This window comes from Rhincodon typus, chromosome 8, assembly GCF_021869965.1.
Source record: "Rhincodon typus isolate 14 chromosome 8, sRhiTyp1.1, whole genome shotgun sequence".
NCBI lineage: Eukaryota > Metazoa > Chordata > Chondrichthyes > Orectolobiformes > Rhincodontidae > Rhincodon > Rhincodon typus.
The window spans coordinates 47560392-47578674 of record NC_063339.1 but is presented as its reverse complement, the minus strand read 5'-3'; the positions used below and the strand labels follow the sequence as shown (position 1 = coordinate 47578674).

At 39.9% G+C, this 18283-nt stretch overlaps 1 protein-coding gene across 2 annotated transcripts in view; it reads left to right on the top strand.

Annotated features, from left to right (window-relative positions):
- The window catches only part of LOC109931773 (trans-L-3-hydroxyproline dehydratase), a 13421-nt gene extending 1571 nt beyond the window's left edge, over positions 1–11850 (top strand). Inside the window, exons 2-5 of one of the 2 annotated variants that reach the window (XM_020531036.2) lie at positions 5240–5409; positions 7610–7732; positions 8757–8894; positions 10979–11850. In XM_020531036.2, coding sequence (XP_020386625.1) covers positions 5240–5409; positions 7610–7732; positions 8757–8894; positions 10979–11104 — 557 coding nt within the window. In that variant the 3' untranslated portion in view covers positions 11105–11850. Of the gene's footprint in view, positions 1–5239; positions 5410–7609; positions 7733–8756; positions 8895–10211 lie in introns of both variants that reach the window. The other variant, XM_048599839.1, reaches the window with a different exon arrangement.
- Positions 11851–18283: the final 6433 nt, after the last annotated feature.

The following is an 18283-nucleotide window of genomic DNA, read 5'->3' as shown; positions in this document are numbered from 1 at the left end:
CCCCATCTCCTACCTACTATCCTCATCCCGCCCCCTTGACCTGTCCGTCCTCCCTGGACTGACCTATCCCCTCCCTAACTCCCCACCTACACTCACCTTTACTGGCTCCATCCCCACCTCTTTGACCTGTCTGTTTCCTCTCCACCTATCTTCTCCTCTATCCGCCTCCCCCTCTCTCCCTATTTATTTCAGAACCCCGTTCCCCTCCCCCATTTCTGATGAAGGGTCTAGGCAGGAAATGTCAACCTTCCTGCTCCTATGATGCTGCTTGGCCTGCTGTGTTCATCCAGCTCTACACCTTGTTATCTCAGATTCTCCAGCATCTGCAGTTCCTACTATCTCTGATTTTAACGAGATCGTCCAGTTGGCACTGTTATAGAGTCACAGGGATAGACACCAAGGAAGCAAATGCGTTGGTCCAACTCGTCAATGCAAAGCAGATATCCTAAATTAATCTAGTTCCATTTACCAGCATGTGGCCCAAATTCATCTAAACCTTTAATGATAACATATCCATCCAGACGCCTTTTAAATGTTGTAAACGTACCACTTCCTCTAGCAACTCATTCTATACATGCAGCACCCTCTGCATGAAAAAGTTGACTCTTAGATCCTTTTTAAATCTTACCCCCCTCACTTTAAACCTATGCCCTCTAATTTTCAACTCTACCAGCCTGGGAAAAAGACCTTGTCTGTTTACCCTATCCATACACCTTATGATTTTATAAACCTCTATAAGGTTACCCCTCAGCCTCCAGCGATCCAGGGAAAGTAGTCCTACTCTATTCAGCCTTTCCCTATAGCTTAAATCCTCCAACCCTGGCAACATTCTTAAACCTTTTCTGAACCCTTTCAATTGAGGCAGCACTGCTGCCTCACAGCACCAGGGACCCGGGTTCGATTCCACCCTCGGGCCACTGTCTGTATGGAGTTTGCACATTCTCCCTGTGTCTGCGTGGGTTTCCTCCGGGTGCTCCGGTTTCCTCCCACGGTCCAAAGATGTGCAGGCCAGGTGGATTGGCCATGCTGAACTGCCCATAGTGTTCAGGGATGTGTAGATTAGGTAGGTTACAGGGCGATGGGTCTGGGCGGGATGGTCTGAGAGTTGGTGTGGACTTGCTGGGCCAAAGGGCCTGTTTCCACATTGTAGGGATTCTGTGATTCAATTTCACAACATCCTTCCTAAAGAGACCAGAATTGCATGCAGTATTCCAGTAGTGGCCTAACCAGTGTCCTATACAGCCAATAACATGACCTCCTAATTCCTATACTCAATGCACTGACCAATAAAGCAAGCATGCCAAACATCATCTTCACTATCCTATCTCCCTGTGACTTCATTTTCAAGGAACTATGAACTATTAAGGTCTCTTTGTTCAGCAGTACTCCTCAGGTCCTTACCATTAAGTGTATAAGTCCTGCCCTGATTTCACTTTCCAAAATGCAGTACTTCACATTCATTTTAATTAAATTCCATCTGCCACTCCTCAGCCTATTGGCCCATCTGATCAAGGTCCCATTGTACTCTTCACTGGCCACTACACCTCCAATTTTGGTGTCATCTGCAAGCATACTAACCCTACTTCCTATGTTCACTTACAAATCACAAAAAGCAATGGACTCAGCACCGAGATAACAAGAACTTCAGATGCTGGGTCAGAGATTACAAAATTCCGTATCCAAATGGCTAGTTCTCCCTGTATTCCATGTGATCTAACCCTGCTAACCAGTCGACCACGAGGAACCTTGTCGAAGTCCATATAGATCACGTCCACCGCTCTGCCCTAATCAATCCTCTTTGTTACTTCAAAAAAATCAAGTTAGTGAGACATGATTTCCCACACAAAGCCATGTTGACTATCCCTAATCAGTCCTTGCCTTTCCAAATACATGGAAATCCTGCCCCTCAGGATTCCCTCCAACAACTTGCCCACCACTGATATCAGGCTCACCAGTTTATAGTTCCCTGGCTTTTCCTTACCACCTTTCTTAAATAGTGGCACCATATTAGCCAACCCCCAGCCCCGCAATCACTTCCCTAGCTTCCCACAGAGTTCTAGGATACACGTGATCAGGTCCCAGGGATCTATCCACCGTTATACATTTAATACATCCAGCACCACTGCTTCTGCAAAAAGGACATTTTTCATGATGTCGCTATTTATTTATCCATGTTCTCTATCTTCTATATCCTTCTCCACAATAAACCCTGATGTGAAATACTCATTTAGTATCTACTCCATCTCCTGCGATTCTACATAGAGATGGCCTTGCTAATCTTTAAGGGGCCCTATTTCTCTCCCTAGTTACCCATTTGACCTTAATGTATTTGTATAATTCCTTTGGGTTCTCCTTAACCCTGTTTGCCAAAGCTATCTCATCTCCCCTTTTTGCCCTCCCGATTTCCCTCAAGTATAAAGGCAGCCGGTGTATACTTTTCTAGGGAATCATTCGATTTCTGCTGGCTATACCTGATATGCTTCCTTCTTATTCTCGACCAAAACCTCAATTTCTCTAGCATTCCCTGCACCTACCTGCCTTGCTTTTCTCCCTAACAGGAACATATTGTCTCCGGTCTTGCGTAATTTCATTTTTGAAGGCTTGTCATTTTCCGGTCATCCTTTTACCTGCAAACATCTGCCCCCATCAACTTTTGAAAGTCCTTGCCTAATACTGTCAAAATTGTTCTTCCTCCAATTTCAAACTTTAACTTTTAGATCCGGTCTATCCTCTTCCATCACTATTTAAAACCAAGTAGAATTATGGTCACTGGCCCCAGGGTGCTCCCCCATTGACACCACAATCATCTGCCCTGCCTTAGTTCCCAAGAGTACGTAAATTCACATACTGAATCAGAAAATTTTCTTGTACACACTCAAATTCCTGTCCATCCAAGCCCTTAACACTATGGCAGTCCCAGTCTGTTTAGAAAGTTAAAATCTCCTACCATAACCGCCATTCTTACAGATAACTGCGATCTCCTTACAAATTTGTTCCCAATTTCCCGCTGACTGTTTGGGGGTCTGTAGTACAATCCCAATAAGGTGATCATCCCTTTCTTATTTCTCAGTTCCACCGAAACAAACCGCCGGATGTATTCCCAGGAATATCCTCCCTAAACACAGCCATAATGTTACCCTTAATCAAAAATGACACTCCCCCTCCTCTCAATCCTTCCTAGAGCATCTGTATCCTGTAATGTTAAGCTGCCAGTCCTGTCCATCCGTGAGCTACGTATTTGTAATTGCTATGATATCCCAGTCCCATGTTCCCAACTATGCCCTGAGTTCATCTGCCTTAGCTATTAGGTCTCTTGTATCAAAGTAAATGCAGTTTAAATTTATCATTCCTACGTCACAGTCTACTCTTTTTCTGTCTGCCTGCCTGACTTACTCCTTTTCCCAACTATATCCATCCCCTCCACCCCTTACTAGTTTAAATCCTCTCGAGCAGCTGTAGCAAATCTCCCTGCCAGTATATTAGTCACCTTCCAACTCAGGTGCAATCTGTCATAGGATCATAGAATCCCCACAGTGCAGAAATAAGCCATTCAACTCAACAAGTCCACACCAACCGTCCGTTCGGCATCCCACACAGACCCATCCCCATCCCCATCAACCCTGTATTTCCAGAGGCTAATCACTTAATTTACACATCCCTGGACTTTATGGGCAATTTAGCATGGCCAATCCACCTAACCTGCAATCATTAGACTGTGGGAGGAAACCGGAGCACCCAGACGAAACCCGCATAGACACAGGGAGAACATATAAACTCCACACAGGCAGTTACCTAAGGCTGGAATTAAACCCAGGTCCCTGTTACTGTAAGACAATAGTGCTAGCCATAAGCTACCATGTTGCCCATGGTTTCCTTCTTATACAGTTCACTTCTACCTAGAAGAGATTCCAGTGATCCAAAAATGTGAATCCTTCTCCCCTGTATCAGCTGGTCAGCCATGCATTCACCTGCTCTATCCTCTTATTCCTACCCTCAGTAGGTCGTGGCACTGGGACTAATCCAGATATTACTACTACCCTGAAAGACCTACTTTTTAAATTCCTGCCTAACTTTCTATGTTTTCTCCTCAGAATCTCATGCTTTTCTCTTCCTATATCGTTAATTCCAATGTGCACAATGACCTCCTGCTGGTCCCTTTCCCCTTTGAGAGTAATCTGCACCTGCTCCAAAATAGCTTTGATCTTGGCTCCAGGAAGGCAACACACCATTCTGATGTCTCGCTGTTGGCCACAGAATCATCTGTTTGTGCCTCCCACTAGAGAGTCCGCTATCACGATCGATCGCTTGGAACCTGACACACCCCTCGTTACATTAGAGCCAGTCTCAGTACCAGTAACCTGGCTGTCAGCGCTCCATTCCCCTGAGAGTCCATCACCCTCTACATTTTCCAAAACAGCATACTTATTTGAGATGGGGATAGCCACAGGAGACTCCTGTACTATCTGCCTCCCTCCCTTACCTTTCCTGGAGGCCACCCATCTACCTGACTGTATCTTTGGTTTATCTCCGTCCCTGCAACTGCCATCCATCATACCCCCTACCTCCTCTAAATTCCTCATTGTCATTAACTGCCGCTCCAACCAATCCATGCAATCCTATAGGATTTGCAATCAAACAAACTTCCCACAGTCATAATTGTCAGTAACATGGAAACTCTCCCTAATGCCCCACATCCAACAGGAAGAGCATATCTCTCTACTTAAAGCCAGCTTTGCACCTTAACAATTTACAGACCCAGAAAATAGCTAGCTGAAGGTGCTGAGAAACATTTTCAGCACATCATAACATTTAAGTGTTTAGATGTGCACTTGCAAAGCCAAATCATATGATGCTACGGGCTAAGTGCTAGAAAACTGGATTAGTATAGTTAGGTGAGAGAGAGACAACACGGTGTAGAGCTGGATGAACACAGCAGGCCAAGCAGCATCAGAGGAGCGGGAAAGCTGACGTTTCGGCCCAGTGCTGCTTGGCCTGCTGTGTTCATCCAGCTCTACACCTTGTTGTCTCAGATTCTCCAGCATCGGCAGTTCCTACTATCTCTAGTATAGTTAGGTGCTGTTTTTATGACCAGCACAGACTCAATGGGCCGATGTGCCTTTTTTATTGTAGATCTCCATGCCGTTAGCCACACATTTTGCATTTACTGGTGGGACAGTTTCAGAGTTTTGTACCTGTGTATTCAAACAGCATACAATACCAGTTTACTCATCTCTTTCAGATGTTACTGTTGATGTACAAGGATATGGGAAGATTGCAGTGGATATTGCATATGGAGGTGCTTTTTATGCACTTGTGAGCGCAGATCATTTTGGTTTAGACGTTTGTTCCTCCAGGACCCGGGATCTTGTAGATGCAGCAGTAGCTGTCACTAATACTGTGAAAACACATGTATGTAAATGAGCCAAATATTGTTTTGACTGCTCAGTATTTCACCTTTCTGTATTCTGACTTCAAATACTTTTTGTCCCCTCATTTTCCCCCCGAGGCTAGGAAGGTATGCAAATTTCATCTGGAAATGTGACCATACTGCTCTTTTGATTAGGAATAGATCCCTCCTTTGTCAACCAGTTGTGTGCAACAAATTAAACAATACCATTGTGCGCTCCCGACAACAATTTTACTGAAATTATACCTTACAAACCTAACTGAGGGGCAAAACCTTTGATATTAATGAACATTTGGACAAGATTTAAACCTGCTGTTTATATTCAGCCTCCCCAGATAAAAAAGTTGTGGAAACTCAGCGTGAAGATCTGACAGCTGCAGACCTATCACCTGGTTTTGGAGTTGGCATAACTTGCTAGGCAGGCAACCTTACAAACCTGGGATAATAACCCAAGATTTGGTTAAAATATTTCCTGAATATCCCATAAAGCCTTAAGAGAGAAGGTATTTACACGTTTGAGGTGAGTCACACTATTTGCATCAGGGTTAATTCATCGAATCATAGGCTCCCTACAAGGTGGAAACAGGCCAATTGGCCCAACAAGTCCACACTGTCCTACCAAAGAGCATCCTGCCCTGACCGACCCCTGTACCTTTTCCTTGTAACCCCGCATTTCCCATGGCTCATACACCTACCTTACACACCCCTGGACACTATGAGCAATTTAGCATGGTCAATCCACCTAACCTACACATCTTTGGACCGTGGGAGTAAACCGGAGCACCCAGAGGAAACCCATGCAGACACGGGGAGAATGTTCCACACAGACAGTCGCTCAAGGGTGGAATTGAACCTGGGTCCCTGGTGCTGTGAGGTAGCAGTACTAATCACTGAGCCACCGTGCCACCCTTTTTTGCCCCTGCTCTCCCCTGTCAGTGACATCCCACCCCACCCTCTCACTGCCAATTATTTTCAGTCTCCTGATTAATAAAAGTTGAAGCCACAGCAGATGTAAAAATAAAGTTGGTATTAATAATTCAAGGTCAGTGTATCATTTCAGAACAGTTTTCTCAAACTGCTATTTTTAACTTATCTACACTGATCTCCTTTTTGGCCTAGTCAATAGATTAGTCAGTGTTCCCTTGCATTAATTAGCATGCAAAATCCTGACAATAATTTGCTAACATCTGATAAACCTTTGCAACCTGTAAAGGTTTACTTCTCTATGACACTCCTGCATCAGTATTGATGTCTTTCATGTTAAACGAAGACGAGCATCTGGAATTTAATTGGGACAAGCCTTCACCCTTCCAAATTGGCATCCAAATCTAACTCTACGACATACTCTTTCATTTATAATCACATACCTTTTGTGCTAATAAGGGAGATCCAGGTATTGGTTGCCAGTAGCCTCTCTTTGTACAAGCTGTTGTTCGAACATCTCTAGAACTCGACATCTATTTTGTACTGTATCAAATCACAGGTTACAACATACTTCTTGGTGCTTTTGAGATTCAAGGAAAACCAAATTCCAAACAAAATCCTGTAAAATGGATGGTGGAGTTTATTGCTGATATGTATTTTTTGTGAAAATTCAGCAGCTCTCTACAAGTTCATTCCATTTCACAACTGACTGGAACATGTGTCCATCAGTAACATGTAGAGGACCACCAAATAAAATAACTCCTCTACACCAAGCAATACTGTAAACAGATTATATCTTTGGCAGGTCAGTTCTGGAGGGAAATATTTCCAACCCCCAACAGCTGTTTTCCTCCTCCATATCCAGGGTGGGTGGAGAATCCAAAATTAAGAAAATAAATCACCTATCTTTCTTCTTTGTTATATGTATTACAGGGGACAGGTATTTGGCTTTGATTAGTTTACTTCTGATCCAGTAAGCTAACATGTGCAAAAGTGTTTTATACTGTGGGCATTACCCACCAAATGGTTTGCTCAGAATTCACTGTTGCCCTTTGTGAAGAACACCCAGTTTCCTACAGTCAGGTTGATTGTTTATCAGTTTAACTATTTTCATGTCAAATAGTAGTTTGATTAATCCTTGTTAGTCAAATTGAGATTCTGAGGAGCAATTACATTTTAGAATAATTGACTTAAAATAGACTTTCAGCTATTAATAACTATTAAGGTTGATCCAATACATTAATATCAAACCTTGCTGAGTAACTTTCTTTTTTACAGGTTAAGCTCCACCACCCTGACACTGAAGAACTTGCTTTCCTGTATGGGACTATATTAACTGATGGAAAAGATGCATTTTCAGAAGAGCCAACGGCAAATATCTGTGTTTTTGCAGATGCTCAGGTAGATAAAATAACTGAGTAAAATTTATTAAAGTAAACATTATGATTTTCAGTAATTTCAGTTAGCCGAACTAGTATAAGGTGGCATAAAAAAAATCTTTGAATCTTGGTCTTGAAATTCTCAAACTTGTTTATTTTTAGGAATGAGATAGTAGGAACTACCAATGCTGGAGAATCTGAGAAAGCAAAGTGTAGAGTTGAATGAACACAGAAATGGATTTCTGAAGAAGGGTCCAGACCCGAAATGTCAGCTTTCCTGCTCCTCTGATGCTGCTTGGCCTACTGTGTTCATCTAGCTCTTATACCTTGTTATCTCTTATTTTTCAGAATATCAGTTTACAATTGAAGTTTATTAATCAAATTGTACATCACATGCTTTGTGCAATAAAGGGAAAAGAAAGTATCCTCCCAGGCTTATTCAAAATGTTCTTGCTTTTCTGTATAAATTGAATTGATGAGCTCTCTTGAAATGTGATAATTTTGGAAATGTCTCATTTTCTTGCTATCAGTTGAACTTTTCCTCACTGAGGGCAGCACCAGGAAAATCCATTATAGGGCAAATTTTCACATGCATTGGGGTAACTCTTGAAAAATTAAGAGCTATGATTTAAAAATGAGCTGCGTACTACCTAAACAATAGTGACGATAGTTGGAACTTCCACCCCTATCTTTGCAATGTTTTCTAACATTAAATACTTTTTAATATTTACAAAATCAAAATAACCTCTCCATCATTTTAGCTGAGGAAAATCAACAGGTTGGATGGCTGAAATCAAATAAAAAGTTGCAATCTTACTAGACCATAGGACTTCTCTCTCAGTAGTGGTTTAATCTAAGGCAAGGGAAGAGCTGGAGAAGAAGAATTCTTCATAGTAACCTCAGCCAGTACAGGAATTGAACCCATGCTGTTGGCATCACTCTGCGTTGCAAACCCAGCTGTCCAATCAACTGAGCTAACCAAACCCCAATCAAATATAATTCATTAATAAAAAACAGTTCAAACATTTATTGTGTATCTTTAATAGGTTGACAGAAGTCCTTGCGGCTCGGGTGTGACAGCTCGTGTTGCGCTGCAGTACCACAAAGGATTGATACCCCTGAATCAAATGAGGACGTTTCAGAGCGGTCCAACAAGCTCACTGTTCACAGCAAAAGCTGTAGAGGTAATTGACATAAATAATGTTGCTTTTTGAAACCCAATACAGCTATTTTGACCCAAGCCATAATGCTTAGCTGTATTTATCTTTTCTATCATTATGAAGAGCCAATAATCTATACCAACTGTATTTGGAAATTATAGCAATATGGTATTCACCACAAAATGTAGAAATTAACTTGAGCTTCAGAAAATAATGTTTATTGGAAATTCCATTTTTAATTGCTTGCGAATTTTTCTTCTAATTAATCCTTCTGATTTCTGAAATTATTTTAAACATTCCTCAAAGTTTATGGTTCCAAATATCAACAGTAAAGGAAGTATACAAACATTTTACAGACTGATCCAATTTTTCAAGTATTAAACAAAATGCAGTTTCCATCTGTGTGGCACCCAGAGCTAGTCTCATTCCCTGTCCTCTGTGTACTCTGCAAGCAGGTTAAAAGTTTTCCATTGCACTACCCAGAATCATTATCAGTATTAACTTTTGGAATATTAGTTGAGAGACAATTCAAATATCTGTTTTTTTTAAAAAACTAACCTTCAAATTTAATCAGCATTTAGTCACCATTATACTGAGCTCCAGTTTAAAAACGTGTGTCTTTCCACTGCACCACTTAAAGGTGATATTCTGTCTAAATTGATATCTCATATATAGCCCAGAAATGCATTTGGATTAAAAAAAAAGCAAAATTCTTTTTCCTATTAATTTAGTGTGTATGGTGTGCTTCACTGTAAGATTCTGTCTGCATTATTAGAATAACATAGCATAGCCTTAGGACAAGAGAGAAAGTTCATTTCTTGAAGCTTTCCATTTTACACTCATCAGAATTAGCTCACAAGAAGCAAGCTGGAATAAAGAGACACATTTTATACAACATGAGAGAGGTTGGAGATTGTTTGTGCCATAATTGGCAAGGAAATGCAGAAACAGCTGTCAATCTTAACACTCAGCCTTATTGATTGTCATTGGTCAGGGCACTGCAATGGGGATGCAGCAGAATTTGACTGTCTCCAATATCCCTCTTTATTGAAATTGGTTCAATATATGTGCATTTTGATTTTGCCCCTCCCTCCTTTCCCTCACTTTTGGTTTATTGCACTGGCCTTAATGGGCTTTCCACGTTAATGTGGCAATTTAACTGGAAAACACGAGCATTTAGTAGTGGTGGATACAGGTTAAAAATGACACAGGTAATGGGGGAAATAAAAAAAATTCTGTTGTGCGTGAAAGCATTTCTGAATGGAAACAAAAAGGGCCTGAAGAAAGGGGTTTGGAGATGGATGGTAGAACAAAGGATTAAAGGTTGTTTTTTTTTTTCAGGAAAGAGGTGATGGTGGCAGATTAAAAAGAGAGGGACAACACCTGAGGAGAGAGGCATTAACAAATGGTGCCCAATCAACCAATCTTTAATATTCACTCCTTCACCACTGATGTACAGTGGTAGCAGGGTATATCATCTACAGGATGCACTACAGTAACTCAAAATTACTTTGAAAGCACCTTCCAACTGTGCAACCTCTGCCACTAAGAAGCTCAAGGGCTGCAGGTGAATGGCAGCACCACCACCTGCAAGTTGCCCTCTAAAGCCACTCACCACTGTGACTTGGAACTATATCAATGGTCCTTCATTGTCCCTGACTGAAAATCCTGGAACTCCCTTTCCTGTGCCCCAGGGGTGTTCAAGAAGGCATTTTCATCAGGGCAGCTAGGGGTGGGAGATAAGTTCTGACTTAGTCCACCTCCCATGAATTATATATTAAAAAGCTAAAGAATTGTAAGTAGACTATTCAGCTCAGAAGCACAAAACTACCATTATTTCTTTTAAAAACAAAACAGTTTTGAATTAATTTGGACAAGTAACTAACTATTAAGAAATATTAAAAACTAGTCAAAACCAAAGGATTTTTGATAGTTATGAGAATTAGAGTCCACATGACATTAAATGCTTGTGTATAACACAAAATACAGCAACACCTGCCCTGTTCTATTTATATGGTAACTGCTGTGTATTACCTGCCAACCATGAGCAATATTATAAAAAAGGACTGATAGAAATAGTTTTATTTTCTCCCCTCCACCCCACCCAGGAAACTAAGTGTGGCGACTTTAAAGCTGTTATAGTGGAAGTATCAGGACAAGCACATTACACAGGAACAGCAAGTTTTTATGTGGAAGATGATGATGATCTGAAAGATGGATTTCTGCTCCGATAAGAATTTTAAAAAATCAATTGTCGTTAAGAATCAAACGGGTATTTTAAAAACAGTAATTTCTAAACCTCCCATCTTTCCAAATGCAATTTAGCATTCTTAATTTGAATCTTATTATCTCGAGGGCATTGAGTTATTCTTGTATAATTGTTTGCGTCATGTGTTTAGTAACCGGTTAATCATGAGTTAAATATTTACAATGGGCAATGAACCAATTACGTATTTCACACCAGAAATGTTTCATACTGAGTAAATCTATCTGGTATTTCAATCTGAACAAAGTGCTTTCCCATTAATTGCACTTAAGTGTATCATGCAATGGAACTCTGTGCAGTGTTAATTGTGAGGATACAGTATAGGCAGACAAGGATGCTAGTCTGCAAAATATTTCTAATGGTTTTGAATCACAATATACTTATGCTGCTATTGAAGTTATTAATCTGAATCTCTGACTATGTACTGAAAACATAGGAACTGTAAATCATTGCCTTCTAGTATCACCACAAACATTTTAAAATTGCTATAACCTGAAATTTCTATTAGTTTAGTATTAATGTTTAATAATTGTTAACCTATTATGCATAATTCTGTATCTTACTACTAGGTAAATTAGATTTCTGTTTTGTATGATTTTAATTTGAGTGATACTGGCAAATCTGGCCAATCTGTTACAAAGTTATTTGTGATATTTGATTTAATTTTATTTAATTAAAGCATTGGAGAACAATAAAGTACATTGCAAAACTAAATGCATTAGAGTTGGACATTGTAATATGATATTATAATAGTTGGCTGTACAGGGCTCTCAAATTTACATATGTCCAGCATATGAACGTTTCCTGTACTTTTGAGCAGCAACTTTATGTCCTGCTTTTTGTTCAGACTTGCATACAAATCAATTTGTGAACAGACTCAAGAATGAACCCATTTATAACCCAGGGACTGCCTATACAATACAAAGCCAGATTAAGTGAACCATAAAATTGGTCGCATATTGTCCAGGGTATTGAGAATCAGCTTCATATTGAGATTGAAATGCTGTGACAAGTAGGAAACTATATTTCAATGTAGTATATGGTCAAAACAGTTACAACATTATTCAAAAGCTTTTAATAAATCAAAATCTCATTTATAAATTTGCTCAATACTTACCTGATTTCTTGTTGGACATAGCTGGATTTTGATAAAGCCATTCAGTAATATATCGGAATATCCTTAAGCAAGGGAACAATTAACATTACAATTCAAAGGTATAACAATACAAGTTGAACACAGAATCTTCTGATGCTTCTGTTACATGTTCAAATATCATCAAGTGCTTCACAGGTAAAGTTGTCAGTTCAGTGTTGCGTCGACCAATAAGATTACAGGTTTCATACCAAATGAGTCTGTTCTTTATAGAATCCTCGATTAATAAAGTGAAAACATACTGGTCTCTTGCACACCCCTAATTTTGATTGAGAGAGCATCATTGGTCATGTTTTGAGCAGCCTGAGCCCTAAGCTGTGGAATTTCCTTCATAAAATTCTCCGCCTTTCATCATAAAAAATACTTTTAAAACCTATTTGTGTAACCACGCTTTTGTTTACCTATCATAACTATTTCCTTATGTGGCAAGGTGTCAAATTTTGTTTGTAAAATGTCCAAGGCATTATCAATGTTAAAGATGCTATAAAGCTACAAGCTGTAGTTGCTAATAACTGCACATCAATTCATACAGGAGTGCACCAATACATTAAACACTGGGTGAAGATGGGTTCAGTTTTAGCTCTGATGTCCTCTACAGTTTGATTGTCTACTGGTTCACAATGAAATATGGCCAAACGATGAGGTTAAAAAAAAGGTGACTGTCTTTGGGGAGAAGGGCAACCAAAAACCAAATTACTCAATATTTGGGATCTAATAGGAAAATGTCTGCAACCCTTTGAACTTGTCTGCTGAAGGAAACTGGCTTCAAGGTAATTTGAACATACTGCTTTCTAATGTGTAGTCAGACACACAAACTCTGAATGAGGTCACTACATTAACAGTTATTGTGTCAGTGTGGCAAAGGGTACAGTAAATGTAACTGCTACCCATTGAGTTCATTAATTATACTAAAAATTGGCTAAGCATAATTTTAGAGGAGTTTAATGGAGGGTCAGCTCTAGTACTTTATCACGCAAGTTTATACAGTTCGCTTTGTTTCATATGTACCATATCTCTATGCAGTGAAAGTACTTAGCACTGCCAGGACCTATCGATTCCATATTTAAAACCCAATCGTGCATCAGGCCAAATGCTGCCAGCCAGGAATTTCCCTTCACAGTGCACTTAGTACGAGGAAAATAAAAGAAAACAAGCTTTTAACAAAGTGGCAGGTGTGACACTTCACAAATACAAGCTCACATTCATAAATGCATTGCTATTTTACATCATCACCTGCCTAATTGACAATCGTTGTAATTGCAGCCACAAGGATCATTTTACACACATTACCTGTCCTTACTGCCATACCAATTCAGAATTCTGTCTAAAGGACTGTTACTCCTTTCCTGCAACCAGCAAACTATAACATCTTGTCATCGTTCAATACAGGAGCATTACATGGTGGAAAAACTTCAAGCAGTTTAAACCCCTAAATTTTTTTGAACAGAAGTAGCAAAGAGAAAATAAAGTTGCATTTGCTTCTGAGACCGACAGTGGTGGATTACTTTTTCAGCAAACCCAAACTAACTGTTAATGAATGATCACCGCACCCAGCTCATATCCATTAGAACCAGGTGTCAGTTAAGTCCTGCCTGGTTTCTTGTGCCTAGTGCTGCAGTACTATATCTTGCTGAAGATAATATTCCTTCTGCTCAATGTCTTCATTTTCCTCAGAAGATAGATTCCATTCTCCCAGCTGTTCAGTGTCCATCAAATTCCCTCTTTGCCTGCTCTTTTGGCACATGGGTTCAAGGGACCATAGACCTACACCTATTGGGTACAAAACATTTTGTGATTTAATATTTGTTTGCCCATCTCCCAAAGAGACACTCACCCTATCTTTATCTCACTAGGTGGCCATCTTTCAATGTGAACCAGCAGGCTAGGATTATGTAGCACCCGCTGTCTAGAACATACTAAAAGACCTCCCCCACCCCCCCCACCCCCGCTTGACTGATCCAAGCATCGGAACCTCACCTTTGGGTAGCTATTGTCTGCTCTACAATAGCCCTATTCGGAGAATGGGTTGAATTGTTTCCACGTTCAGAGTCAGTCAGCAGTTATGTAATGGAGTCATCAGCCACATTTGCTAAGGATAGTCATCTCCCAGTAACATATTTGTAAGGTATCTGGCACTTGAAACAAAACAGGAATGTGAGTTCTGAGAATATAAGCATCATGGCAGCTTCCACGGAGCTATCACAAATGGCTTGTATATTATGGAATGGAACCCTTTAATGTTAATGAAGTCTGCCTTATGATACTCTCAATGCAGTCTAGAGCACTCAGTACCTGGGAGATGTCACCTTTGTTGGAAAACCTTACAGTCAGAATGCATCAATAACTTCATCTTGGAGAACCAAGATGGAGTGGTATGATCTGGCACAAATTGCGTAGATATCTGTAGGATCGTATTTCAAATAATGACCGAAATCAGTGAGTAGCGAAAATAGCCTCTTTATTGAGTATCCAGAGTAACACAGTTTGAGGCGGCGATGGAATCCCAAAGTACAGTTCTTACATATATTAAAATTCTATCACTATGGTGATGCACAATTTTATCTATTGTACATTTGTTAAGTGCTGGCTGCTACTTGGATTAGAGTGTGTGTATGGTCTGTTTGCATAATTAAAAGATAGAAGGACTAACACCTCTTAAGTTAGTAAAAATACTAGACCTATGTGATTTAAATAAGTTAGAAATGATACATGCACTGAATAAAAGTATAAAGGATATTAAACTGATTACCCCAGCTGGATCATGAGATAGTTTACTATTTGCCGGTGGATTTCATTCATTCATACAATTTCACAGAAGCGCTATTTTGATCGTAACTTTCGTAAAGGGGATAGAGGCCATATTCAATATGCATTTAACAGTATATGCTAGTGGAGGATGTTCTGCAACCTATTCAAGTCCCGAGAGACGGTTGCTAAGGGCCTGATTAATATTATAATCTTTCCATAGTTTTGGATGGGTTGTGGAGACATTACGGCAGTGAGGGATGATTGGTCTTTGATATTTATTCAGAGGTAGCTTTTGATGTAAATAGATCAGATAAGAGTTGAAGGTGTGAAGAAGCAGTAACGGGTGTGGAAGGAATGTTTTAATTTAGTCCATCTTGCAATAGTAAAATGCACTACAGAAGTCATGGTTTTATGAATGAATGAATGAAAACATCTTATAGTAAACAGCGAGTTAGTAAAGGGTTATGAATGAATGGGAATGCAGTATTAGTAAATATAGCAAGCTGGTGAGTGAGTTAGTAAAGAGACCTACAATATAATATCTCACATATCAGACTTGATATATTCAGTCGAAGATTAAGATTCCACACAGGCACATGAATCCTTCAATGCAGGTAGTTGCATAAAATAACTTAGTGCAGTTGTCAGCTAGATGGCCTTTGGGATAGGATGGCAACCCACTCTTTCAGGTCACATGTCCCACTTCAGCAGATAACACACTCATCTGGAAGAAATGGCATTGAGGATAAAAGACTCTAGGCCTTCTGTATCTCTTCCACATCCCAAGGGAAACTTCAGCTGCAATCTCTTCATGTGGAGTCTGTTCATAGCCACAAGAGATTGCTGCAGCCCCCAGGTTTGCTGGCGTACCTGCTCCTCCTTCATTTATCTGCATCTTTGTAGCACCATGGCTGGAACCATTGGTCACGCTTCCAACAAATCTGTTGGGGAACAGATTCTTAGTATTCTAATCTCACATAGATGATGATTTAGAAAAGTTCTCAATACACTGGTACATGGAGAAATTTGACAAGGATGGCCATAGACTGCCTGTCCATGAACTTTTAATGTAGGAGTCTTGTTTTCAGCACAAACTATCCAACACAGATACAATGGACAATTGTAAACACAGTAGGATTACTGAAACCTTGTTCTGAGGAAGGGTCACCGGACCCGAAACATTAACTCTGTTTTTTCCTTCACAGATGCTGCCAGACCTGCTGAACTTTTCCAGCAGCTTCTGTTTTTGCTCCTGATTTACAGCATCCACAATTCTTTTGGTTTTTATTTAGGATTACTGAAACCTTGTTCCCACAACCAACATTATCTGAGTGAGGAGGTATTGCACATAAAAGCACATGGAAAATACACACAATTCAAGGCGAGAGGAAATCAGTTCCATGTCCATGTGCAGCCTGTGAAGCCTAGGATTGTCTCTGGGACTTGTGGCTTACAGGCAAGACTTTTAAGGTCATGTATGACTGCTTCTATTTTAAAGAGATTAATGAAATCAATCTGAAATGACCAAATTACGTGGTCAAGATAACTTGTTGTCAGGATTTGTATTCACACTGCATGCATTTCACATGCAGAGCACTATAATTACAGATGTCTTCAACCTGTAAAGTGCAACAGCCTGATTAACGGGTAATTGCCCCTTGAAGGGTCTCACATCACTCACATGTAGAGCTCCTGTGCTCATGTAGAAAATAATTATTTATCAAGCTGTGGTCACAGCAATTTCCATTGCTTTTGAGCATGGAAGATGACACAAGTCACATTCTGCAGAGTGAGTCATAGGCTTTGAAATCTTCATGTTGCTTTCTTTCTTGCATTCGCTGATGAGCTTCCACACATTCCCACCCAGCTCTTTCATTTAAGTCTGCATCTCACCATATATTTATTGTGCCCCAAGCCTACAGCTTATCCATGACATCCATTGTGTTGTACTGTCTGCCCATTGAAGCCCTGTGACTCCAGACCCACAACGTGGTTGATTTTTACCTGGCTTCTGGGAAATTAAAGATGAGTAATGATTGCTGGTCTAATCAGTGATGTCCTCATCCCTTGAACAAATACAAAAAATGAACAATAAATGTTTCTATTGGGCAATTAATGGCATAGTAAATTATTCAGCAAAATTCATTTTTTCAGCTGAACATCTAAAAACTTTGAGACTTGTTTTGTCAGCTAGTTACTCTTTACAAACACTCAGAATATTGTTCTTCTTTCACATGGAGCCACATTACATTTGTTAAAACATTTACTGACTTTTCATTATTTTTATTTTATTCTTTTAACAGTTTTGGTTTGGAATGGTGAGCTGAAAATAACCTTTGGACTGTTGTTTGTTTGTGAGGCCAGACCTGGAAGTTAATTGCAGGTTGGTTCTTGATCAAAGGTTCTACCATAAAAAAGGCCAGTGCCTGGGAATTGGTCCCAGAAGACTGGGAGAGATATTACGGTCAAGCAGGGGGCAGATATTGAATGGTAACTGGGACTCGTAGGGAGACGGTTAGTCTGACAGGGAGAGGCCAGAGTTTTGAACTGGATTTTGGACTGTGTTGAGATTGTTGACTTGCTCGCCGAGCTGGTTTGTTTTTGTTCAGATGTTTCATCACCATGCTAGGTGACATCATCAGTGGACCCTCCGATGCAGCAGTGTTATTCTACTCCGCTTGGAATTTATATTGTCTGGTCTGTTATACTGTCATTTCCGGTTTTGATCTGTATGATATTATCTGTTGTATCATATACAAACCCATACAGACTACATCATATGAACTGGAAAAGGTAGCATTGATCAATGTCTTCAAAAAATCATATATGCCTATGGAACAGCGCAAATGAAAATCGCTTAAAGTAATCTGGCCAATTTTGTTAGTTTGTTTTACTCATCTCTTAACTGTGTCTGTTTGACTGTCATTTGTGTGGCTAGAACCAAAAACAAAGGTTATTGGGTTTAAATCATAGAACATCAATTAAATTACTTTGTTGTTTAATTTTGCTGTGTTACAATAATTGCGTCACTAATAAATTGCCAAGTTTGTTTAAGCTACAAACCTGATGTATATAATTAATTGTTTGCAGAGTCTGGGACTGGTTATTCAGAAAGTCTGTTTCACTTTTGAAAATAACTTGAAGAAAGGATTTGCGAGATATTAAAGAAAAATTCTCAGTTTAGCTAGATGAATACTACTACAGCAACAAAGCATTACTGGTTCACTAGTACATTAGTATACTACA